This window comes from Callithrix jacchus, chromosome 16 (genome assembly GCF_049354715.1).
Source record: "Callithrix jacchus isolate 240 chromosome 16, calJac240_pri, whole genome shotgun sequence".
Lineage (NCBI taxonomy): Eukaryota > Metazoa > Chordata > Mammalia > Primates > Cebidae > Callithrix > Callithrix jacchus.
This window is the reverse complement of record NC_133517.1, coordinates 77,658,681-77,686,568: the sequence shown is the minus strand read 5'-3', so window position 1 is coordinate 77,686,568 and position 27,888 is coordinate 77,658,681. Positions and strand designations below refer to the sequence as shown.

Sequence of the window (27,888 nt, the reverse complement as noted above, 5' to 3'; positions counted from 1 at the left end):
ATTAGCATCTGGGATTTACAGGGTTAGTCTGGGCATTGTTCTCTGAGTCCTGAATTCACTTTCTGGGCACTGGATTTCAAGGACAAGAAGGTTCCCCGGCATAGGACTACAGGCAGGACCCAAGAGTTTCAAGAGGCATGCAATGAAAAATCTTCACTAGAAATTCTAGAGTGTATTTATAACTGGAGCAGAGAACTTGGCAAGGCTTCCCTCTTCATCCCTCATGGTTTGATGTGAAGTCTCTCCTTCCTGTAAGATTAGTTTAAGATTATACTACAGATTCAAGTTCCCATAGCTGCCACTTTTGTATACATCTAAACTCTACTACTAGAACCTAGCTTCCTTGCAGGCAGGGGTTATATTCTCCACGGGGTCTGCCACTCAGCAGGCTTTTAAGGTGTGAGCCTTGATGACTGTGGAGTTTGTAAAAGTTCTAAAAGCCACTCAGCAGCAGAAGAACATCACTGTGAGTTGATCTTGGGGGGAAAATGGACCTGTCCAAAGAGGTAAGAAAAAACAGTTTACAGTTAATTGGAAATGTTCATGGTCATATATCTAACTACATAGTACCTTGTGCCTATGCTCAGAGTAAAGGAAGGTGGTCTGCAGCTAAAATACATCTTTTAACAAAACTCAAATCAAAGCAATCAAGGCTGTCTGTATTTAAGTCCTAAAATAAGACTTTATAACCTAGATTTCCTTATGCAACATGTAGTCTTCTCTATGTACTTACTACAGTGTCAAAGGAATGATCGCAAGAGTTTGGCAACTAGCAAGAAACCTTAAGATAAATCTTGTTTCATATTTTTCAAGGAAACTGGCTGTAGTGAGGCTGAGTAATTTATTCAGGACACAGCACTGAGCGCTCACAGAGCTGGGCAGAGAACGCAGGTTTCCTGTTTTCCAGAGCCGTGATCTCTCTACAGCATTGTTTACTCCTCTGGCTGATAAAGTCACCTTCTGCTTTCATATTCAATTCAAAAATGCAAACAGTGACTGGCAGCGGCACCAGTGAAGAGAGAACAGGTATCATAAACAGGATAAAGACATGACCCCTGCCCTCAGCGACTCACAATTGAATGGAAAAGGGCATTCACACACTCAAGTAACATGTTTTGGGGTAAAAGTTTATCTTGAGAAATAATAACATTTTTCAACCTTTTTCACCTACCCAATTTGCTGAGCCTTTTTTTTTCTATTGTATTTTTAATATCTAATATGTATGTTACATAGAGTATCTGCTATAGGTAACTAAATATCCTTGTTCAAAAATCAAAAAAGGCCTTTAGAGGCTACTCTTCAATGTTTGAGAGAAGGAAAATAGAGAGTATTTATCAAATTTTCTGCTGTATAAAAACCTGCTTATCAGCTTATATGCTAGCATGCAAACTTGTAGTTATAACATCAATCGAGATAAAAACGTCACTTACGTCCATGTACATCAGTGTTAATCTAACCAATGTTCCAAACAAGTATCTGTAAAAGCACTGAAAGATACACTATGGTGAGTACTATGAGAGTTATACATACAATGAAAAAAGAGTCAGTGAGAGGGTTAATTATCAGTGTTGTGATCCTTGAGGAAAGGGACTGTTTTGTTGAATATTTTATCATTTTCTTAGAAAATGAAAAAACAGTGGTCATTCAAAAATATTGTATGCATGCATGGAGGAAATGAAGGAAGGAAAAATGGGATGCAGGGAAGAAGGGAAAGGAGAGGGAGGGAGGGAGGAAGAAGTGATGGCTGGTTGGTTGGAACGTGTAAAACCCATGTGTCAGAGCAGGTGTGTAAAACCCATGTGTCAGAGCAGGTGTGTAAAACCCATGTGTCAGAGCAGGTATTTGAGTGGTCTCTATGCAAAGCCTGACGCTAGGAGTGGGGCAAGTATTGTAGGCACAGATTGGCCTCTTTCTTATTTATGGCCATGCAGGTCATGCACGGTGCTACTCTAGAGGGGGCTGTTTATATATAGACTTCACTAGCCCTGAGGAGGAGAAAGACTAGAAAAATTACTGCATACTGGTAGATGCCTTCTAAATCTATTTACAGTTCATCAATTATGATTAATTTGGCTGACTAAATTTTTCTTCAAGGTAATTTAGGTGCAGTTAGTGGTAGAAATAGAAGACAGTATGCTATTCCAGAAATGGCAGACCTGGGTTAAAATGTTGGTCTTTCCACTTAGCTGTGCAACTTCAAGCTCCTTGAGGACAGCAAATACCTAACCTCATTCTGAATTTATCTTGGTATTGTGCACACAGAATGTACTTAATAAATATTGGGCGATAAATCTGAATCACATGTGGTGCACTTGATAGTTTCCTCATCTATGAAATGAGGATGCTGGCACTCATTTTACATGGTACAATGAGCATGATATGAGAAGACACATATGAAATTGTGTAGCAAAGCAGCAGGCACATGGTGAATGCTTATGAGTCAGAGTTGTGATTAGAAACAGTAAGACTGTCTTTTGGAATGAAAATGTTTAATCCAATTTTGTAATTGTATTATCCTCTGTATTGTAAGCTGAGAGACAGTAATGAGAGTCTGAAGAGAAGGTGGTTAGCCCAGTATTTCCCAACTTGAGCAGTAACCATCAATAGGAGGGACATTTGAAGACAAGTGAGAAGTTTGATTGTCTAATGACTGGACATGTTAATAATGATTGGTGGGCATGACAAGACCAGAGATGTTAAATGTCCAGTAAAGGGTGGGACAGTTCTACACAAAATACCTAAGCCACTTTCCTTGAAAAATATAAAATGAGATTGTCTTAAGGCATTTTAAAATGCCCAATTGTGCTCTTAATGAAAAGCACAACACTGTAGGGCCTGGTGGCTCGTGCCTGTAATCCTAGCATTTTGGGAGGCGGAAGTGGGCAGATTGCTTGAGCTCAGGAGTTTGAGACCAGCCTGGGCAACATGGCGAAATCCTATCTCTACAAAAATTACCAAAATTAGCCAGATGTGGTGGCGTGCACCTGTAGTCTTAGCTACTTGGGAGGCTGAGGCAGGAGGATTATTTGAGCCAGAGGATCAAAGCTGCAGTGAGCCATTTATGAGACTGCATTCCAGCCTGGAGGGCAAAGCAAGACCCTGCCTCAAAAAAGAAGAAAAAGAAAAAGGACTGCACTGTCTTAGAGGTCATGACATCTATTAGTTTCCTGCCATCTTTCACTTTAAGACAGTACATATGAAACTGCAAGGCTGTTTGAAAAGTACTTGCAAAAGAAATTACATTTACCGCCATCCTGTTGTCTTGCATACATGAAAAAATAGGTAACTATCAGGTCTTATAGATGAAAAAATACATGAAAAAATAGGTAACTATCAGGTCTTATCTTGTTCAATAGAATCAATTAAAATAGTTTTTATAAATGCATAAATTCTTAAAAGTTCTAATGATAATGGGGCAGAAAATGTGGCACTATATGCAGAAAATACGTTTGCAAAAATCATTACAAAGAATTTTACCTGGTCACAGAAGCAACCAAGACAATATTTTAAGAAAATCAAGCAAAGCAACTTGAAGAACTATTTTCATCCTTTCTTTATTGTCTCCTGGCCCTGTATTTCACAGGGTAAAATAAACAGCTGTGTCCCTGTAAGATTTCTGTTCCCCTCCTGAGCAACAGTTCTGCTGGGCTTGCTAGAAGATTTGCTTATTCCTTTGCAAACATGAAGACAGAGAAATGATAAAATGGCAAAACATTGAAGAGGGAAATAAACAGGTCAGGAATGTAAAGAAAAGGATTTAGAATAGTGATCTCCAAAGTGCGGTGCTTACCTACTCCGAGAAGCATCCAGGAGACAAAGGGAGACTATATTAGAACCTCTGCTTGTATTTATTTCTGAAAATTGACAGGTTCTCACCTGAATCATGCATGAGACTATGTGAGGTATTTCCCAGTATCAAGGATTTGGTGACAGTGGTGTTCTCACCCATTTTTCTATTTTGCATATTGCAGTTTACATGTGCCCAGCTAAATGAACTTTATTTATATTTTATTCATTAATTTAGTTTAGTTATTTCCCAGTATCAAGTGGTTGGTGACAGTGGTGTTCTCACCCATTTTTGTATTTTGCATATTGCAGTTTATATGTGTTCAGCTAAATGAACTTAAAGATATCACCCGGGTTTTTATTTTTTAATTTTTAAAATTTTTTTACTATTTACATTTTATTAATTTATTTAGCTTAGGTATTTCCCGGTATCAGGGGTTGGTGACAGTGGTGCTCTCACCCATTCCAGTATTTGGCATATTGCAGTTTATATGTGTCTAGCTAAATAAACTTATAGATATGATCCGTTTTTTAAAAAATATTTACATTTAATTAATGAATTAATTATAGTCCAGTGATATAATCATAGCTCTCTGCAGCTTTGACCTCTTGGCCTCAAGTGATCCTCCCACCTCAGCCTCCCAAGTAGTTGGGACCACAGCCATGTGCTATCATGCTTGGCTAATTTTTTAAAAAAAATTTTGTACAGACAAGGATTTTCTGTCTCCTTGACTGGTCTTGAACTCCTGGACTCAAGTAACCCTCCTGCCTTGGCCTTGAAAAGTGCTGGGATTACAGGCATGAGCCACTGCACTTGGCCTATCATCTACTTTTCTTTTTCTTTTTTTTTGAGAGAACCTCACTCTGTCACCCAGGCTGGAGTGCAGTGGCACAATCTCAGCTCACTGCAAACTCCACCTACCAGGTTCAAGCAATACTCCTGCCTCAGCCTCCCACCAAGTAGCTAGGCCTACAGACGCACACCACCTTGCCCAGCTAATTTTTTAGTAGAGATGGGTTTTGCCATGTTGGCCAAGCTGGTCTCTCCTGACCTCAAGTGATCCACCTGCTTCGGCCTACCACAGTGCTCAGATTACAGGTGTGAGCCACCATGCCTGGCCTGTGTCATCTAGTTTTAATCAAACACTACAAAATAGACAACTGTCTTTCAAAGATTCCTACAATCAGTGGATTGAATAACAATCATATATGCATAAATAACCAACTGAAAAAAATTAATGCTCATCTAATAGGATGAGCTCTTCCAAAGCCACATTAAAAGATAAAACCTGGTACCTAATTGCCTAATTCAGTAGAACTTACTGTGATGCTGGAAATGTTCTAGATTGGCACTATCCAGCATGACAGTCAGTCGGCATATCTGGTTTCTGAACACTGGAAATATAGATAAGTGCAAAGAAGGAGCTAAGGTTTTATTTCAAAAATATAATTATTTAAATTTAAATAGCCATATATGGCTAATGGCTACCAAACTGGACAGCATGTATCTTGGAGACACAAATAAAGCCAGGCCCTTGGGTCTGAATCCAAATGCTATCACATACTAGCTGTGTGACCTTGGGCTTAACTTTCCTGTGCCTCAAATTCTTTATCATAATCATAAAACCTATCTCATATGGCTGTTGTTAAAATTAAATTAATGCATAAAAAGTACTTAAAATATTGCAAGATAAATAAGTTTCTACCTCCTAATCAGATTTGAGAAAAGCAAACAAAAATTATTTAAAAAATTTGAAATATGAATTGACAACTTCTTGTTACTAATGAACCGTGAACTAAGTTTACATTGAAGCTTCATAAATTCAGCAGTATGAAGCTATCACAAGCTGCAAGACATTTACAAATAATTTATTAGGTTGGTGCAAACATAATTGTGGTTTCCACCATTGAAAGTAATGCAAAAACCCCAATTACTTTTGCACCAACCTAATACTTCATTTTTAGCCTATCCTTTCTTACACTTAAAAAAAAAATTATTTCTCTGGGTGTGGTGGCTCAGGCTGTAATCTCAGCACTCTGAGAGTGGTGGATCACTTGAGCTCAGGAGTTCAAGACCAGCTCAGGAGTTCAAGACCATGGACAACATGGTAAAACCCCATCTCTACAAAAAAATACAAATCAGCCAAGTGTGATGGTGAGCACTTGTAGTCCCAGCTACTTGGGTTGCTAAGGCAGGAGGATCGCTTGAGCCCAGAAGGTTGAGGCTGCAGTGAGTTGTGTGTGACTGAGCCAATGCACTTCAGCCTGGGTGACAAACCAAGACCCTGCCTGAAAAGTAAATAACTAAACAAATATAAAAAATATTTAAAAAAAAATTTTTTTTTGGCTGGGCCCAGTGACTCATGCTTGTAATCCCAGCCCTCTGGGAGGCCGAGGAGGGTAGATCAACTGAGGTCAGGAGTTTCAGACCAGCCTGGCCAACATGGTAAAACCCTGTCTCTACTAAAAATACAATAATTAGTTGGGCGTGGTGGTGCACACCTGTAGTCCCAGTTACTTGGGAGGCTGATGTACGAGAATTGCTTGAACTTAGGAGGTAGAGGTTGCAGTGAGCTGCAATCATGCCACTACACTCCATCCTGGGCAACAGAGAAAGGTTCTGTCTTGAGAAAGTTTCTCTCTTAAGAAAAAAAGAAAATCTTATAAAGACTGGGTCTTGTGCTGTCACCCAGAATGGAATGCACTGGCATGATCATAGCTCAGTACAACCTCAAACTTCTGGGTGCAGGTGAACCTCCTGCCTCAGTCTCCTGAGTAGCTGAGACTATAGGCTTGTGTCACTATGCCTGGCTAATTTGTTTTCATTTTCATTTTTTGTAGAAATGGGGTCTTGCTATGTTGCCCAGGCTGATAATGAACTCCTGGCATCAAGCCATTCTCCCACCTCAGACTCCCAAGGTGCTGGAATTACAGGCATGACCCACCATGTTCAGACTTACATATACTTTCTAATGAACATACTATATTAATAAATGTATACTTACATATTAATATACATACATTAGATATGTACACTCATTTTTTTAAAAACATGAATGGAATAAAAAACCAAAAATGTTTAGAGATGACTGAGCTAAACCAAGTGAAGCGAGTTTGTTTCAGCAATAACAATGCTGAGTGGACTAGCATTCAACTACTGTTGTTAAGTTACACAGGTAGTAAGTTAAAGAATTTGCAAATGGGCCGGGCGTGGTGGCTCACGCCTATAATCCCAGCACTTTGGGAGGCCAAGGCAGGTGAATCACGAGGTCAAGAGATCGAGACCATCCTGGTCAACATGGTGAAACCCCATCTCTACTAAAAATACAAAAAAATTAGCTGGGCATGGTGGCGCGGGTGTAGTCCCAGCTACTCAGGAGGCTGAGGCAGGAGAATTGCCTGAATCCAGAAGGCAGAGTTTGCGGTGAGCCAAGATCGCGCCATTCACTCCATCTAGCCTGGGTAACAAGAGTAAAACTCTGTCTCAAAAAAAAAAAAAATTGCAAATGGAACAACAGTTGCTTGAAACTTTTATAAAGCCACGATATTCTAGTATGATGAACAAAGGAGGTTCTCATTAATTATGTATCATTTTTAAACAGTAAAAATGTTATTATTACTTTTTTGAGACACAGTCTCACTTTGTCACTCAGGCTGGAGGGCAGTGGTGCAATATTGGGTCACTGCAACCTCCGCCTCCCAAGGTTCAAGCAATTCTCCTGCCTCAGCCTCTTGAGTAGCTGGGATTACAGGTGCGTGCCATCATGCCTGGCTAATTTTTGTATTTTTAGTAGAGACAGGGTTTCACCATGTTAGTCAGGATGGTCTCGAACTCCTGACTTTGTGATCTGCTCATCTCAGCCTCCCAAAGTGCTGGGATAATAGGCATGAGCCACTGTGCCCGGCCCAGTAAAAGTATTTTTAAGCCCTGATTTTTAAGTAGCAATCAAATTTCTAGAATAATATATAATTGCTAAGAAAACCATACTTTGATGATAAAAATAGTCCAAATAGTATACATATCAGGGTGACATTAAAAATTATATCAGAAAAATTATTATATAGAATTTTAAATAAAAACTGTAAAAAAGAGGCAAAGAAGGATACAATGACAAAAGGGCCAATCCATTCAGAGGGTATAACAATTGTAAATATATATGTACTCAACATCAAAGCATCTTAATACTATATACAAAGGAAATATTAAAGGATCTGAAGGCGAGATAGACTGTAATACAATATTGCAAGAGATACTGAAGGAGACTTCAATATCCCACTTTCAACAATGGACAGCTCATCCAGATGTATTAATAAGAAAACACTGAACTTTAACACTAACAGACATAAACAAAACATTCAATCTGACAGCAAAAGAGTATACACTCTTCTGAAGCATATATAAACAATTCTCCAAAATCTAACATGTTAGGACACAAAACAAGCTTCAGCAAATTTAAGAGGACTGCAATCGTCTTGACTTCTGTCAATTCAAATCAATTTCAGTCAATTTCAAAATTCTGAAAATTCTACTTGAAATCATATCAAGTTTCTTTTCTAACTACAGTAATGAAACTAGAGGTCAAAACAAGAACTTCAGAAAATTCTTAAGTCTCTACAAGTTAAACAGCATGCTCTTGAACTACCAATGAGTCAATGAATAAATTAAAAGGGAACTTAAAAAAATATGTTGAGACAAGGTTGGGCATGGTGGTTCATGCCTGTAATCCCAATGCTTTGGGAGGTTGAGTAGGGAGGATGGTTTGAGGCCATGAGTTCAAGACTAGCCTGGATAACATGGTGAGATCTTGTCTCTGGCAAAAAAAAAAAAAAAAAAGAAAAAATTAAATAGAAGGGAAAACAAGTTGAACCCCTATTTTTTATTAAAATAAATTGCAGATGGATTCAAGTTGGATGAAGAATGTAAACGTGAGAGATAAAATTTTAAGAACATTCAAAAAGTCAAAGAATTATTTTATAATCAGAGAATAAAGATCTTTGTTACTATGACAGAAAATGCAAAAGCCATAAAAGATAAAGCATAATTTATAAAACACAATTTCTGCAAGTCTGTATTATATGCTACTTGTTTTAAAAAATCTGTACATACGATAAAAATATATGGAAATGTATATATAGACTAGCGCTGGAAAGATACATGTAACACTGTCAAGAATGACTGCCTCTGGGAAAGGAGACTGGGAGACCTCGATTGAAACTGTACTGTGTTTAATAATCTGTTTCAAAAATATGAATAAAATACCTTTTGCATTGTCTATTCCTAACAAAAAGCTTAAATAATCAAGGGTTCACCATAAAAAAAAAGTTCCACATCTAATATAAACACCTGATTAAGAAATAATATACATAACATAAAGTTTCTGGTACAATGCCTGCTATACAAGAGGTGCTTGAATTATAATACGTCACTAACTTATCACTGTCTTCCTATAACACAAGTAATGATTTTGAAATGTGTGCTTAGAGTTTTCAAAGTTGAGAATTCTATATGTGGTATCACTATATGCTCAAATACAAAATATCCCATTTTACACAATAATTTCAGTTGGACAACATTCAATTGAAACTTTTAAATAATTGTCTTTTAGGCCCTTCAGCATCTGATCATATCCCTTTGCACTTATACTCCGTGCCAACTGCACAGCCTTCTAATTCCTGAACACACCCTTGCTTTCCTATATACCTTTGAAAATAGTTTTTTCTGCTGAGAGAACTTTACCCCATCTCAGCCTACTGAAACTATTCCCCTTAGTTGAGGCCAGCTAAAATCCCACCTAGTCACAAAGCTCTCTGCAAACTATGTGGACAGGTTTATTATATACACACACACAAGAAGGTAACACAAGATATAAAAAGATACAAAGACAGAAAGATCAACTTAAAAAGTTCTTTACTAAACAAGTTAAACACAACTAAAAGTATATTTACAGGCCCAACTTTCAAGTATTTTGTCAAACTTTCTAATGATAAGGGAAATGATAAAAATTGAAGGTATAAAAAATTCTTAAACAAATATTAAAGTACAAGGAAAATTCAGAAATAAAAATAAAAATACACAACCATACAAATGATGAAATCAAAACATTTCATACGTGTTTTTAAATGCTTCTGGTACACTCACAAGAGCCAAATTGTCTATGTCTAGGTTAATAAACAATATATAAGCTCACCTTTTTTTTCCTTTTGAGATGGAGTCTTGCTCTGTTCTCAGGCTGGAGCAGAGTGGTGCAATCTCAGCTCATTGCAACCTCTGCCTACCGGGTTCAAGTAATTCTCCTGCCTCAGACTCCGAGTAGCTAGGATTACAGGCATGCACCACCAGGCCTGGCTAATTTTTGTATTCTTAGTAGAGATGGGTTTCACCATGTTGGCCAGGCTGGTCTCGAACTCTTGACTTCATGATCTACCCGCCTCGGCCTCCCAGAGTGCTGGGATTACAGGCATGAGCCACCATACCTGGCTAAGCTCACCTTTTTAAAGGTATCATATTTTGTGTTATACAGAAATAATTTTGGAAACAGTATGTATTAGGTGTGTAAACTGTCCACATTTAGCAAAACATATTTTACATATGAACATTTTCACTTATACTTACTGGAAAACAAAACAACTTAAAATTTAAACATCTTGATTTGAAAACAGTTTTGGATTTCATAGTTCTGGCTAAATTCCAACATCATAAACACTGAATGTGTTATCAAAAGATAGTTATTCAAATATTTTTTAAAAAAGAATTGCTTCCCCAAATCTTAGTATTTTAGAGCAAAAGAAAATATAACACATTCTTTGTTCATAAATTCTGATGCTTAATTTCTATGGTTAATACAAAAAAATGGTGCAGTAAGGAAGAGTCCTGTAGAAGAGCCTGTCTTTTCAGTAGTTCCAAATGGTGTTATATAATATTTCACTGGAGATAGTGGTTGCACCACAGATTTGGCAGTCGCTTCTGCGTGAAACATAACTTTGCCCCATAACATCCACCAAAGGCTTTCGAACATAATTGACTTTGGCAGTACACATGGAGACCATGATGTGAATGGGACTGCCAGTGGATATGAGGGCTTTTATGAAAAGGAGTTTGCACTGTGTGTGTGTGCTGAGGAGGAAACAGCGGATGAAACAGTTTATCCAGAACTATAAAACACATTTTCCTAATTAGATCCCAACTGTATAAATAATGTAAATCAAATGTTTAGAACTTAAATGGATTCAGAATTTCTGTAGGAGAGGCAAATCCTTCCCCAGCTCTTTTATCATTCTTCACAGAAGACAAAGCCTTAGTGACATACATTCTTCTGGACATGGAAGGAAAGGTCTCCTTGTCCCTTTCTCAGTCTGAAAGGGAAGGAGAACGAATAGACCTGCCACTGGCAGGGCTGGAGAAAGTGAAAGGCTCCTTGTCCTTTTCTTTACTGTCATGCTTATGCTTGTGTTTGTGCTTGTGTTTGTGCTTCTTCTTCTTTTTCTTGTGCTCGTGGTGATGATGGTGATGGTGGTCACTGTGTTTGGAGGATGTAGATTCCTTGGTGAAGACTGAGAGTGGAGTGCTGGCCACTGGATGCATACTCATCTCCAAAGGTGACTGTTCCTTACCTTCAAGATTAAAAATACCCAAATGAATTCCTGTTGATAATAAGGAAAGCCAAACTCATCCTGAAGTTACCTTTCCAGCCTTCCATTCTTCCTTTCTATCTACTATTCTAGGCTAAAACTTTCAAAACACTGTGTATTTCTAAATGCTACTCCCTATGCTTGGTAACACAGATCAGTTTCTTCTCCTGTTACTGCCAATTAATGTATTTGTATATGTGTCTTTGCATATATGCATGAGCATATTAATGGGATTAAATTTCTAGAAAACTTGCTAAAGAAATATATGCATGTAACTCTTTCTTTCTTTTTTTTTTTTGAGACTGAGTCTCGCTCTGTCACCAGACTGGGATGCAGTGGTGTCATCTTGGCTCGCTGCTACCTCCACTTCTCTGGTTCAAGCGATTCTCCTGCCTCAGCCTCCCAAGTAGCTTGGACTACAGGTACGTGCCACCACACCCAGCTAATTTTTCTATTTTTAGTAGAGATGGGGTTTCACCATGTTGGCCAGAATGGCCTCAATCTCTTGATCTCATGATCCGCCCACCTCAGCCTCCCAAAGTGCTGGGATTACAGGTGTGACCCCACTGTGCCCGGCCAGATGTAACACTTTCATGGTATTGCCACATTGCTTTAATTTCTCCTTTAAAAAAAGCTTTATTATAGAGAACTGTAAAGTAGTATGCTTGGGATGCCTTTCTTTCCTTATTTCTTGTCTAACTGATGCATTCATTTAACAAACATCAGAAACTATATTGGAACTGGGGAAAATACTGATAAACTAGACAGAGGTCAGCCCTCCTCCCTCCTAGGAGCTTATAGACTGGCAAAGAAGAAATTAAGTAAATGCACCTGAGTAATAAAAAGGCATAAACAGGAACACAACAGGGGACTTAAATTAGTTGGGGGAGGAGGGGGGTTAGAGAGGCAAAGTGCTCCAGGAAAGTAATGGTTAAGCTGAAACCTAAAGGGAGAGATAGGGAAACAAGTATTTTAGTCTCTTTAATAATTTAAAACCTAACTCAAATGTTTCTTTGAAAGGTTTTCCTCAAATTTCCCAAAGGAACTGGTTCCTTCATGTTTCCACAGCGTAATACAGATAAGGGAATTAAGTCAAAGAGAGATTTAAGTAATTTGCCCAAGGTGGTACTTGCAGGTCTAAGCTACAAATCTTAAGAGTCTGACTCCAGAGTCTTACTCTTAACCACTATACTACAGTGCCCATCTACACACAGATAGACTGCTGTATTTCTTCTGTCTTTGAGTCTCTTCCATTAAACTGATAGCCTCTTGAGGACAGGAAGTTTGTCTTTTTCATCTTTGTGTCCCAACATATAGGACAGTATCTATCACCCCCTACTCTGCCCCATCTAACAAAGCTTGTTAAACAAATGAATTAATTAATATAACAGAGTTACACAGTTGTGTTTCTTTTTGAATAAGTTGTCAGGTGAACTTAGTCCACCTACTTAGTCCGCTTCAAATATAAGTTGAAAGTCACTGATTCTGAGGTGAGAATAAAGCACAAAAACTATTACAGCTCATCCATTCAAGTGATATTTGACTCCTTTACTTCCTTTGTGTCAGGCACTGTTCCAATATTTTAGAACACATGAACAAATCAAAGTTTCTGTGCTCACAGATTATTCACATTTTAGTATCCCAAAATTTTATTTCTTCATCTTTTTAATAAAGGCAACACTAATACTAAAGTAAAAGCTAAATATATTCTTTATAAATGGAAACAAGTTTGGGGAATTGGATCTTCTGTAATAATTTATTCTTTAAAAGAACAAAAATATTGAGAGATTATCTGATTTAGTTTCAGCCATATGTGCCACTATTATTTTAATTCTGATTTTAATACATAAAGTGCATGAATATGCTCCTGGTTCTATATATATGGGAAAATAGGCCAATACCTAACAGAATACACGGGCAGGTGATAAATAGTAATAAGAAGCTTTAAAGCCTCATGAACAAATTCCTTTAGCTTCCATCTCATTATTTAATCATTCAGTATCAATAGATAGCAGCATTCTTGTTGGCTGTCTGCACCCTTGGGAGCTTGAGGTTCTCTTCTGCATTTTAGAGAAGAAAGAAGTTTTATCATCAAATGCTAAACACCTACCAAACTACTTGGATTGGAGAAAGCCAATCATTATGTTGGAACCTGTACTTCTCAGCACAGGCAACTGCCTAATGGGATTTGTAGGTGTAATCTTCCCAAATAATACTTACAACCACTTCAAAAGTGAATCCAACTTTTTGTCTAGACAATGGCCTTATACTTTGCATTAAAGAAATATTGGTAACAAATCTTCCATTTCTCTTAAGATACATGAAGTCTACTAAGAAGACAATGGATTAGTGAGCACCAATAACAAAGGAGTTAGAAACTAGGGTTCCTAGGACAAGCCAGTTCTATGGCAGAATATTTACAAGATGTGCTTGAAACACAGGGTGTAACTGCAAGGAAGTTAAAGTCGTGTCAAATGAACTCAGGAGTCTCTCACAACCTGGAATGATTTAAATACTGATAAGAACAAGTATTGTGATAGACTGAAAATGATTGATCACCATTGGAAATTGCTAGTCAACAACTTGTTATCTTGAAAATTTTTAAATAAATAGAAAGAAACATTTATCTTTGTTTTTCTATATGACTTACACCACTGGGTAACAGTAAATGAGGAGGAATTTAGCTTTATAGAAATAATCCAGCTTATAAATAAAAATTAAAGTACAAACTGAATTATCACTATCTTGCAACTAAATTAATGAATCTAAGTTGAACATCTATAGTGGTCAACCTCATAAAAGAGTCAACCAGACATTACATATTTCCAGACTGAAGAACAGACACCCTCTATAAAACTGAATCCAATTAGAATTCTAGATACAACCGCAAATTTACAGAAACTAGAGAACCTAACATATTAATTATATCATGGGTATAAAATTAATAAAATACAGACTGATTTTCTAGATACAACTACAAGTTTACAGAAACTAGAGAACTTAACATATTAATTATATCATGGGTATAAAATTAATAAAATACAGACTTGAAAAGTACAGAACAAAACCTGGTTTCTTTAACAAACACATTGTAAAGGAGGAAGAGAAAAGAGGTATGGACTGGAAATGTTAGATAAAAAGATACAAAGGCTAGATCAGCCAACTGCAATGTGGACCTTATGTGGACACTGATTTAAACGAATATACTGTTAAAAATTGAAATTTAAAGAGTGACTGAATATTTAATGATATAAAAGAATTAGTATATTTTTTAGATATATTACTGTGGTTATGACTTTTTAAAGTCCTACCTTTTAGAGATACATACTAAATAATTTATGAATAAATTATATGACATTTGGGATTACTTCAAAATAATTCAGAAGGGTAGAAATGGGTAAGACTAAATAAGACTGATCATGAACCAATTATTGTTGAAGCTGAGCAACAGATACAGGGTCCTCATTGTACCTATCTGACTACTTTACAGTTCTCTATAATAAAGCTTTTTTAAAGAAGAAATTAAGGCAATCTGGCAATACCATGAACGTGTTACATCTGGCTGGGCAAGGTGGGTCACACCTGTAATCCCAGCACTTTGGGAAGCTGAGGTGGGCGGATCATGAGGTTAAGAGATCGAAACCATTCTGGCCAACATGGTGAAACCCCATCTCCACTAAAAATACAAAAATTAGCTGGGCATGGTGGCACACACCTGTAGTCCCAGTTACTTGGGAGGCTGAGGCAGGAGAATCACTTGAACTAGGGAGGTGGAGGTTGCAGCAAGCCGAGATGGCACCACTGCATCCCAGTCTGGTGACAGAGCAAGACTCAGTCTCAAAAAAAAAAAAAAAGAAAGTGTTACATGCGTATATTCCTTTAGAAAGTTTTCTAGAAATTTAATCCCATTAATATGCTCATGCATATGTGTGAAGACACATATACAAATACATTAATTGGCAGTAACAGGAGAACAAATGAACTGTTACCTTATCATCACTAACAACCTTCAGGTCTTACGTTTTCATTTATAGTACATATTATAATTGTATATAGTATAAGTATATACGTCTTATTTATTCTCTCTATATAGAGAGAACATGTTTGTATGTTCTTTTTCTCTCTAAATATGTACATATGTATGTTTTGCTTATTATCTATCTTTACTAAATAACATTTACCAGATCTAATCTAAGACAGTGTCATTTCCTTATAATTAGATATAGGACACACACAAGTTTACTTTCATAGCAGCATAATGAGGTCATCTACAGAACTCTACCAAGACAATATATTATCATCCCTTGATACAAACAATTACACACATCATTTCACATATCCTTTCAGGGGTGTACAAGATGCCTGGGATCTTGTCCATTCCCAGGCACCACTCATCTTTAAGCTAATAAAAGTCCTTTTAGTAACCTGAAATACATGTCACTGTTACTTTTTTTTTGAGACCGAGTTTTGCTCTTGTTGCCCAGGCTGGAGTGCAATGGTGCAATCTTGGCTCACTGCAACCTCCGCCTCTCAGGCTCAAGCAATTCTCCTGCCTCAGCCTCTCGAGTAGCTGGGATTACATGCACCACCATGTCCGGCTAATTTTGTATTTTTAGTAGAGATGGTGTTTCTCTGTGTTGGTCAGGCTGGTCTTGAACTCCCAAGCTCAGGTGATCTGCCCACCTTGGCCTCCCAAAGTGCTGGGATTACAGGTGTGAGCCACCATACCCAGCCACATGTTACTGTTCTAAACAGCAAATCCATCAGAGAAAGGAGATACATATAATTCACAATACTAAAATTTTCCTATTTCATGTTATATGGAAAGAACGAAAGAGATGTTCTGAGTTCTGAATGTTTACATTCTATTCAATGTAAAATCTTTCCTGGAGACCAAATAAAATGCACCATGAATAAGGGTTAGCCGCAGTCAACTTAACAAGTGTAAAACAAACAGAAAGAGGTACATAATATATTAAGTCTAATGTGAAAGCTTTTCAGCCCATCTGATCAAAGTACAGAAAGACACAGTGAATAATCTGTGAATTCACCTTAGGTATATGTTTAAATTTAACATAAAACCTGCAGTTTCTTTTTTTTTTTCCCACTCTGAGGCAGAGTTTCACTCTTGTTTTGTTGCCCAGGCTGGAGTGCTATGGCCCGATCTCAGCTCACTGCAACCTCTGCCTCCCAGGTTCAAGCGATTCTCCTGCCTCAGCCTCATGCACCACCACACCCAGCTAATTTTACATTTTTACTAGAGACAAGGTTTCACCATGTTGGTCAGGCTGGTCTTGAATGCCCGACCTCAGGTGATCCACCCACCTTGGCCTCCCAAAGTGCTGGGATTACAGGCATGAGCCACCACATCTGGCCAAAAACTGCAGTTTCTATTAGGAAAGGTGTGAGTTCTGTTCTTCATATTGTTTAGGTTATTTTTTAAAATGTAGAATTATATCATTATAATTTAAGGATAAAAAATCAAAGTCTGCTTTTCATGTTGGTTTCAAAAGAAAAACCTCTAGGGCAAGCTCTCAAGCTTTAAAAGAAAAATTTTTTTAAATTAAAAAAATTACCAGAATTGTGTTTTTCTGACTTATGCAAGAAGGCATTACATAATACTGCAGCCACAGCTAGGCAGCTGCAGAAACTCTCTGCTTCTTTCCCACAAAAACCACCAGGGAATTCCCTTCTCCTTGTTCCCCTTCCCTGGCCTCTCCTCTCCAGCACTGCAATCCCTACGGCAAGCTGGGAGACAGTCCAGTCACCTCAGGCCTCTGCAGTAACAGACAGGGAGCTGCTATGGTGAGAAGGGAAAGAATATGGTATGTTCGTCCATATCACCATGGGAACCGTAACAGCCATTTCTCTATATTCCCTTCCTTACCTCAGAAAAAGGAAAATAAATAGTAAAGTAATGAAGGAAAATACTCTTGCCATTTCTCCCTTCTCTTCCCAATGGCTTAATCTACCACCCACCTATGATCCCACCCTAAAATATTCTACTATCATATGCAAGGAAAGGGAAAACTAGGAAAGCAAGGTTAAAAAGTAAACCATAACCTGTCTTCTACTTAACAGTTTCCAGTTTCTGTCTCTTCTTTAAACCCACATTCTTTTTCTATCCCTCCTAGACAAGGTCTGTAACACATTCCAGTTCTCAGTGATCATCTTGAGAGCCAGGGAGCCATCCAGAACTCCATTTCAGCTAATTAAATAAAATAGAATAGTAGAATAGAATACAATAGAATAAAATAGAATAGAACAGAATAGAATAAAATATAAAATAAAATATAAAGCAGAGGCCAGAAACTCAAAAGCCTTGGCCTGAGGAACAGCATAGGTAAAGAGACTACCGGGTGCATAAGTGATCACACCCCTTACCAAAAGGGCCTCTCAACTCTTTTCAAGAAAAGCTTAGAAATCTAGAATTTTTTTTGTTTCCTGAATGTCTCCATCAGAGTAAAAGGAAATCTAGATTTTTATGTGTAATCTCTTCAGTTTAGTTATCTAGTTCAAAAACTTTTGTGAGACTTATAGGAAGATTCCTCAGCTTGATGAACTGAATATGGGCCAAAAAACCTCATTTGGGACCTTTAATCTAGAATCCTAGAGACTGAAGAGAGGTCACAGCTTCCCTCACCAGTGCCGTCTCCCTCCTAAATTCAGAACTCTCATCCCAAGAAAGGTGGCTGTCACAATAAGAGATCTTCAGCTCCTGCTAGGAGACAGGAGAGAAGAAATTCCTTTTTCGCTGCCTATTTGACCTGACTTGGGTTAGGCTAAAGTTGTGCTTCCCACATCCCAAAAGCTGGAGCTCCGAGTGCCACTTCTCACATAAACATTGATACACACAATGGCTAGGCTTAATATTTCTATTCTTGATGTATGGTAGGAGTTTCAAGGCTTTTGTTGGACCAGTTTGGGAAAGTTACTTAACAAATACAACAATGTGGCCAGGCTGGGTGGCTCACGCCTGTGATCCTAGCACTTTGGGAGGTTGAGGCTGGTGATCACTTGAGGCCAGGATGAAATAAGCCTGGTCAACGTGGTGAAATCCTGTCTCTACTAAAAAAAAAAAAAAGTACAAAAATTAGCAGCTGGGTGTGGTGATGCACTCCTGTAATCCCAGCTACTCAGGAGGCTGAGGCACGAGAATCACTTGAACCCAGGAGGTGGAAGTTGTGGTGAACTGAGATTGTGCCACTGGACTCTGGCCTGGGCAACAGAGCAAGACTGTCTCAAAAAAAAAAAAAAAAAAGGCAAAAGAAAGAAAGAAAAAAGTATAGAAAAACTGGATTCAAAATTCCAAAATAAATATATTTATAAATAAACTTCAAAACATTATTATTTGTAAAATAAAGGTTTTCTACATTCTTATAATATCACTGTTGAACTTTAAGACTTGCTCAGTGGTCTCAGAGTATTGAACAGTAAAAACACATTTAAGGGAGAGTACAGTCACATTAAAGAATATATATTCAAAGTTAAGATTACTACATCAGTCCACCTAACTGGTATATATTTTTGCCTCATGCCACGAAAGGACCCTATACTGATACCAGCCAAAAATAAAATGTGAATGCATTCCTATTCCCCACCATTCGCACTGTTTCTTTCTCCCCAGTTTTCCCATATGATGCCATTAGAACTAAAAGCCTATAAAGAAAGACTGGAAAAAGCAACAATGACAAAAAGGCACACTGGTGGGCCCACTTTTTTGGGCACAAAAAAGTGTTATGATTTGCTTCTATATAGGTTAATGTGCCACACTGCTAAGAAAAACCAAACGTATTCTGACTCTTTTTGAAACAGAAATTGATTAGACTCTTAGAAATTCAGACAGAATTTTTTTTTAAAGGCAAGCAGAAGCATCATCCTCAAACTACATACAGGAGTTTAAAATTCTCTAAGCTTTATAATTTTTTAAAATGTAGAAAATTCTTTACATTTAGTAAAATTTCAATAAGCATAATGATAATAAAGCAAAATTATACCAAAACCAAAAACAAAAGAGAATATAAAAAATCAGCAAGGGCCAAGAATTATCAAAACTCACTCATCAAAGTAAATGCTAAAGTCCCCAGCTAATTTCCTTCTGAAATATATTTTGGGTGAATCTATTCCAATAAATGCAGAGAACACACAAAGAACAATAAGCAATCAACAATCTGAGGTCTCAACATCAAAACAGGTTAAGGTGCTGCTTTTGTTTGAAGTCCCCTATTAATAATAGTTGATCTGTAAGCTCCTCAAAGCAATACACAGCACTCTTTAAAATATCAGATAAAAACATCTTTTATATAATCAAAATCCATCAGCTGGAATATAATCAAAAGTTAACAGATTTTAAAGTCTGTCTACTTCTGGAAAAACTATTCTTTAAAAATGATTTTGTTTATGTATCTTGTTTTTCACTCCCTGTTCCTTCAGCATTTCAGGACTAAATCTTTGTTTCATGGTAGTTCATCATCATCAAATGTTTCCATTTCATTTGGATTATAATCTTCTCTTTTTAAGTGATGAAACAGAACAAGCAGAAAACAATGTGAAACAGTAGAACGGGTAACAAGCACATCTGAATGAAATCACTTTTCATACATGTAAGCCCAATCACTGTGAAATAATATAAAAGAATATAGCTTCAAGTCTTCTTGAATGAATTACCAATTATATACATGGGGGTAGGATAAGTGGTTGATTTTTTATTTTATGTCTTTATATCTTTTTTATAAAGGTACAAATTAGATGGTTTCTACTGAAGCTGGCATTTGTCATAATATTCTTAGAAAAAGCATGGCAGGCCGGGCACGGTGGCTCAAGCCTGTAATCCCAGCACTTTGGGAGGCTGAGGCGGGTGGATCACGAGGTCAAGAGATCGAGACCATCCTGGTCAACATGGTGAAACCCCATCTCTACTAAAAAAATACAAATTATCTGGGCATGGTGGCGCGTGTCTGTAATCCCAGCTACTCAGGAGGCTGAGGCAGGAGAATTGCCTGAACCCAGGAGGCAGAGGTTGCGGTGAGCCGAGATCGCGCCATTGCACTCCAGTCTGGGTAACAAGAGCTAAATTCTGTCTCAAAGAAAAGAAAAAGCATGGCAAAGAGCAAAATATTCATTATAATTAAATGGCATTATCTTTTAAATTATCTTTAAATAGCATATGGGGATAATTTTTTTTCTCACCTATTTTTCTGTTACTTCCCAGTTTTCTATAATAGGAGTTCATTACTTTTGAAAAATAAAAGTCTATTTTAAAATTGTCTTTAAAGTTAGATAACAGAAACTCAATGTATTGCAAGAAAAGCCAAGTCCTAAGATCTGTATTTTTAAAGGATTTTTTAAAGTTGATGAAGTAACTCTATTACATTTATAGATTTGTTCTTGAGCAATATAATATTAATTCTGAATTAATTTTACCTGTTCCCTTTCGTGCAAGTTCCAAACTCCACTGGGGTTTTGTGGTGGGTGTGCTGTCACAGCCTGCTGAGTGCTGGGGTATTAAAGCAGATCGGGAGCTAGCTGGCCGATACTTTGAGAGCCCTAAAATGAAAATGCCAAACAAGAAAACAGAGGGATTTATTTGTTTCTCAAAAGAAAAGAAAGGCTGACAGGTTTTTATAACCCAGTCTTAAAGACAGAAGCAGTTTATCCACAGTAAAATTCTAACAATAGAAAGAATACTAGCTGGGTACAGTGGCTCAAGCCTTTAATCTCAATGCTTTGGGAAAAGGAGGAGGAGGAGGGAGGATCACTTGAGGCCAGGAGTTCAAGAACAGCCTAGCCATCATACTGAAACCACATCTCTACTACAATTAATCAATCAATAAAAATAAAAATAAAATAAAATCAGCTAGGTATGGTGGCATGTACCTGTGGTCCTAGCTAATTAGGAGGCTGAGGTGGGAGGATCTCCTGAGCCCAAGAGTTCGTGGCTGCAGTGAGCTATGTTCATGCCACTGCAATCTAGCCTGGGCCACACAGTGAGACTCTGTGACTTTAGAAGAAAAAAAAAAGCTATTTTAAAATTATTAAAAATCTCATTTAATTTAATGCTTCATCATGGTTCCTATAAACTTAAGTCTGAGTAGATTAAACATTCAACAGAGACAATAAGCTTGAATGACTTGCTGAACATATAAATGAAACCCTGTATTCTGGGGCAAGAACCATTTCATATTTTTTATTATTTATGTGAAACTCTATATCGAAGCAACAGGAGTAATAAGGTCTTTAGCGCAAATGTAACATGTTAAAAACAAAAGAGAAAAACATCTCATTCAAATGTAAAACCCTAAAATACAGCCACCAAGGGCGATGAAAAGGATTTTCAAATTAAAAAAAACAGAAACATTACCCATAAAAAAAAGACAGTCATACCTATAACAGAAGAAATGCATTAAAAAGTAAAACTAGCCAGGTTCGGTGGCTCACACCTATTAATTCCTGCACTTTGGGAGGCCGAGGCAGGCAAATCACTTTGGTAGACTGAGGCAGGCAAATCACTTGAGGTCAGGAGTTCGAGACCAGCCTGGCCAACATGGTGAAACCTCGTTTCTACTAAAAATAAGCTGGATGTGGTGGCATACGCCTGTAGTCCCAGCTCCTCAGGAGGCTGAGGCAGGAGAACCGCTTGAACCTCAGAGGCAAAGGCTGCAGTTCACTGTACTCCAGCCTGGGTGACAGAGCAAGACTTTATCTTGAAAAACAAAAATAAAAACAAAAAAACAGTAAACTGAGATATTTTACAGTTACTCTGAAAGTTCTGAACTATTACACTGATGACGTGCTATGACAGATGATCATAAATGAAAATTAATGAATTACAACTTATATATCAGTAAGAATTTTAGAAACATAATGCTGAGTGAAAAAAAGCAAGTCATGTTATACCAGTTCTTAAAAGCTTCAAAAAAAAAAGTACAACTAAACATATAGGATCACATACCTACGTGGAGCACTATAAAGAAAAGCAACAGAATGAAACTAAGGGGAAAAAAAAAAGGAAATGCAATATAGTAGTTACTTGTAGTGGAAAGGCAGGAGAACAGGACCAGGGAAGAAGCATATAGGAAACATCCGTGCATGATGTATATTGTACATGTGAATTTGGGTGGCAGGTTCATGGATATTTGTTTTATTACTATATGTCATAACTTTCATCAAAGGCTTTATTCCTTAAAAATTAGAAAAAGCTTGTAATATAAATGGGTATAATCTCTTCAAAAAACATGGCAATATGTATTAAGAGCTATGAAAATCTAAAGACAAGTATCTCACGACATAGCTAACATTAATCTTTTTACCAATAATACATTTTGGGAAATTTATCCAAGAAACATAATTTAACAAAGAAATAAAGTACAGAATTACTTACAATATATAAAAATGAAAAAGAACCTAACGCCTATCAACAAGAAAATGACAAGGTAAATTTTAATATATTGACTCTATGTTGTCTTAGGTAGTATTTTCAAAAGAAAACATGATGTGCTTTGAATGACCTATGAAAAAGCCCATGACAATATTATATGGAATAGGCAGGCAGAAAGATAAGTGGTGCTACAGGCAGCATTAACTGGAATTAAAAAGATTAATGTAACTACGGTTGAATGATTAAAAAGACACCAAATCCAGAATTTTATTCTGAAGTCAAGTCTACCACATTTAAAATACAAGTGCAAGTAAACATACAGGATCAAAAAAGAAATTGGAGCTACTAGAAAGAATCTGAATGATGGATTTTACATAAGCAAATTCAGAAGTATGGTATTTAAAAAGGACCAAAATAAAACAACCAAAAGAAAGTATTTTTTCTATTTATTATTTTGCCAATTTATGTTATAACCTGATATAATATTTTAAACTGGCTAATTTTAAACTTTATAGTTGTTCATTTGAAAATAAAGCAGCATACATTAGAATACTGGGAACAGTAAATGCCTCCATCTCCTCAATCGTTGCAGAATACTAATCTTACCTGGAGTTGACGGCCTTTCAAGCATGTTCAAATGATGGGAAATGAAGGCCTGGCTGTCATGAACGGTATCCATATCAATCTCCTCCTCATCTTGAGAATTTGAAAACTAAAACACACATACACATAAAACAGAGGAATAAAAGAACCATTATATCATGTTATGTTTGGATCTTAGCTCTTAGGAAAAGCAGCAGAGAGGCCATAGGATGTACCCCCATATAATCTTAAAATAAAAGTAGTTTCTTTCTTCAAAGATACTAAGAGAAAGAAAAGATTATGTGGTCCAGCCTCCAAAAGAAGCTGATTAGAAATTACTGGAAATGTAATAGTAACTAAAATCTACTTCTATTTTGCGGGGAAAAAGTAGTGAGTTGCAGTGGAACGTACACACATAGTTCCTCCCCCAAATAGAGAAGAATTATGTGATAATATAAGTTAAATAATTGGTTTGAATGTCTCAGAAGGACATTTGAGTTTTATAATGCAGTCTGTTCCATGTGTTCCTGCTAAGGAAAAACCACTGCAAGTATTCAAAAGATTTACAAGAAGGTGAATATCCTACACTGTTAATACAGGTTTAACCTGTATTTCTTACTCTGATTTTGAGTTTGACTTTACTGCTATCCTCATTCTTCTCCAGTATTTGACCAGGTTCTAGTGGGGACCCCAGTGGTGTATCAGACTTCCTCTTCACTCCCTGCTGATGAGCTGATATATTACATGATGCTTCCTTGGCAAGGTGATCATCTTCCTGCGGCAATATTCAAGATCAAAATTAGATTTCTGAAGACGAGTAGCTCATATTATAGCTGAAAACTAATAGCTGTAGCAACCATGCAGATTAGAGCAGGCCCAGTGGCTAGAAATTATTAGCAATGGGCTTACAAGAAATTTAACCTTTTCTTGTCTGCTGGTCTTTTTGCGGGGAGAAGGGAGTTCACTTTTTAAGTGAACTTTTGGAGCTTTAAAAGAAAATGTCCTCTGGTGCCATTTTCTCCTCTTAGTCTGCAGTGTGAATGTGGATAAATTAACATATGTGAGCAAGAATTATAAATATATTCATTTTCACAGATTTATAAATATGTAGATCTGAAAGATCTCTTTAATGAGACTCTTTTTATTCTATTTAAGTATTCGTCTTATTTCTTCATAACCCAAACCTGAGGACATACTTTAAATTGACAACAAATAAGTATGATGATACTTCAGAAAATTTAGGTGAGTAAACATTTTTAAATGAACTATTACTAACTAGCATAGAGAGAATCTGCATTTTAAAGTGTCAAAACACCAGTAGGGAATTGCCAGGCAAGTAATCTGGTCTAAATATTGGTGAAAAATGAAGCCTGAAGTACTGGAGACATTTTGTTATCAATAAAAAAGAAATTCAGGAAAAATTTCCTTAAATTACCGTAAAATAATGATTAACATGTTTCCCATAAGTCTTTCTACAAAATGTCTGGTAATTTTACAATACAAAGGTAGAAATAAAAGCTTCTCTAAAGGCAAGCAAACATATATGTAGATATATAACGTTTTTAAATGCAACACATAGTCTCCTCCCAAATCAGCAGATTATTCATTTACCTGATCATTCATCCATTCGGTTATTTATTCCATTCAACAAGCATTTATCAGGCATTTATCATATGTTTAGAACTGTGGTAGGTATTACACAGAGTGACAATTTTAAAAAGACAAGGCCTCTGTGTTCACATGGCTTGCCATTAACATATATGGGACAAGATGGGTTACTATGTAATAGGTTAAATATTCAGCTGGGCATGGTGGCTCATGCCTTTAATCCTAACACTTTGGGAGGTTGAGGTGTGTGGATCACCTGAGGTCAGGTGTTTGAGACCAGCCTGGCCAACATGGTGAAACCCCATCTCTACCAAAAATACAAAAAATTAGCTGGGCATGGTGGCGCGCACCTGTAGTCCCAGCTACTCAGGAGGCTGAGGCAGAATTGCTTAAACCCGGGAGGTGGAGGTTGCAGTGAGCCAAGGTCATGCCACTGCACTCCAGGCCTGGTGATAGAGTGAGACTCTGTCTCGAAAAAACAAAAAAGAAAAGAAAAAAAAATTAGCCAGGCGTGGTGGCAGACACCTGTAATCCCAGCTACTCAGGAGGCTGAGGCAAGAGAATCGCTTGAACCCGGGAGGCAGAAGTTGCAGTGAGCTGAGATTGCGCCATTGCACTCCAGCGTGGGCGAGTGGAACTCTGTCTCAAGAAAAACAAACGAAAGATAAAATATTCATTTGTATCTTTTGTTACTCAGAGAAGAAATTCTATACTCAAGTACAAAAAACATTAGGTTATCACAGTAGGAATAAAAAAATCAGGAGGACATCACTTGTATGTGCAATTATATAGCTGTCAGTAGCATTTTATAATTTGCATAGTGCTAAACAAATGTCACCTAGCATGTTTTAAGAGGACAAAAGAAAACTGTTACTGGCTATAAAATTCACTAGTTCACATGAAACAATTCTCTTCTCTAGATGGCTCTGTATTAATGAAACTATATTTTCTGTAATACACGTGATTCTTACAGGGTTCTGAAATCCAACTAGCTGTGGGTGACTGCTCGGATTATTTGCAGCTTCCTGGTTGCCTGCTACTGCCTCTGGAATTATGGTAGGATTCAAGACGGCTTTTTTTTCCTTTAGATTAAGAACCAATCCAAGCTCTGGCAAGGGTAAACAGGAAGGTCTACTGAGGCCAAAGAGTGTGAAGTACAAGTCCACAGCACCACACCGTAACCTCCAGTCATGTGAAGTACCTTAAAGTAAACAATACAGAAACAAGTCAATATGCACATTGATTCATACATTTTAACTGTCCCAGAACCTGTGCAACAAAGAGAACTTTATAACTGGAAAAACCTTTATGACACCTTTCATCTTACAAAGTGAATACCAGACAGTAACAAAAATCTTACATTCCAAAAACTGTATTTTTTTAAACCTTAAATCTTCCTTTTTATTCTTTCTCCTCAGTAATTATTCCACATTCATGCATTCTCTCTTCACCTTGTCTGATTCTCTTCATTAACAGTCTGTTAGGAAGACAGCCTCCATAAGCCTTTGCATACACTATCATGGAAACAAATTTTCTGATCTCTAGAACTTACTACTTTCAGGTTTGAAATATAATAAGAAACCATACAACTTCTATTGGACTTACTGTAAAGGAGGAAAATATTTTGCTAAGCACCTTTACATTTGTGTTACTCTAGTAAGAACTTATTTATGATTTTTAAATAACGGAAATAAGCAAATTACAAGCATGGCAATGGGCAGCAGATGTGGACTGGACCAGAAAATAACTGCCTGGGAGAAAGTTCAGTTTCAACTAGTTGAGACAGTAGAAGCAAGTACTCTCCATTTCTCTGAGTCTCAGTTTTTTCATCTCCGAAATAGGAGTTTTTGTCTCAAGTCATACCTTACCCCATTGCAATGACAGATCAGAGCACACTGATATCAGGGTTCTTTATCCCCTTCCTTTTCTCCCCAGTAGAGCACTCCCCTAGACATTGTCATCAAATAAAATTGACTGAAAAGATGAAATTTGTAAGCTAGGGTTACACAATCTCTATGATCAGAATTTTAAATGACTTGACGATATAAAACAAGTGAACAGAAGAAATACAGGCATTCTTCTTGATAAGAAAAATAAACCCAGCCGGGCACAGTGGCTCATGCCTATAATCCCAGCATTGTGGGATGCCTAGGTGGGCAGATCGCTTGAGCTCTGAAGTTCAAGACCAACCTGGGCAACATGGCGAAGCCCTGTCTCTACCAAAAAAACAAAAATTGGCTGGATGTGGTGACATAAGACTGTAATCCCAGCTACTTGGGTGGCTGAGGTAGGAGAATCGCTTGAATCTAGGGAGCGGAGGCTGCAGTGAGCCAAGAATGCGCCACTGCACTAGAACCTGGGCAACAGAGTGAGACTCTATCTCAAAAAATAAACAAACAAAGGGCGGGAGGGAGGAAGGAAAGAAGGCCCCATAAATACCGAATTTTTATCAAGAACTGTAGTTTTTTTTAAAAGAGTACCATATTTAAAAAGGAGAAACAAAAAGGAAAAAAATTTGGATATCATAAATATTAAACTTTGTGGTTTTCGACAACAAATATTAGTATTAGTAAATACATTATCAACTAACAGTAATTCTCATCAGATATACTCTAACAGGTAACTATTATATGTAAATCTGCAATGGGAAAAATTGTAAATTCACCTTCATACTAGAGAGTGCACTGTACTAGGCCACTTGGCATGCTATACTGTGAAATAGCTCTCATCATTCCTACTTGAGACATTTTCAATTTTGTTGCTGTGTAACATACAACACTGGGAGAGAGGCAAGAGCGACAAAGAAACAAGTAATGGAAAAAACATTACATAGTAAAAGCAAGAATTTTACACTGGAAATGCATCTTCCCTTCCTGGATATGCATATGTGGACACTTCAATAGCTT

The 27,888-nt window shown here is 37.2% G+C and overlaps 1 protein-coding gene across 4 annotated transcripts in view; it reads right to left on the bottom strand.

The window, feature by feature from the left end:
- Positions 1–9,677: 9,677 nt before the first annotated feature.
- The window catches only part of TAF2 (TATA-box binding protein associated factor 2), an 85,785-nt gene continuing 67,574 nt past the window's right edge, over positions 9,678–27,888 (bottom strand). The window contains exons 23-27 of one of the 4 annotated variants that reach the window (XM_008983316.5): positions 25,954–26,183; positions 23,994–24,149; positions 23,399–23,504; positions 20,839–20,961; positions 9,678–11,397 (exon numbers count right to left, since the gene is read on the bottom strand). In XM_008983316.5, coding sequence (XP_008981564.1) covers positions 11,135–11,397; positions 20,839–20,961; positions 23,399–23,504; positions 23,994–24,149; positions 25,954–26,183 — 878 coding nt within the window. In that variant the 3' untranslated portion in view covers positions 9,678–11,134. Of the gene's footprint in view, positions 11,398–20,834; positions 20,962–21,291; positions 21,416–23,398; positions 23,505–23,993; positions 24,150–25,953; positions 26,184–27,888 lie in introns of those variants that run through there. The other 3 variants (XM_054246789.2, XM_002759265.6, XM_054246790.2) reach the window with 3 other exon arrangements.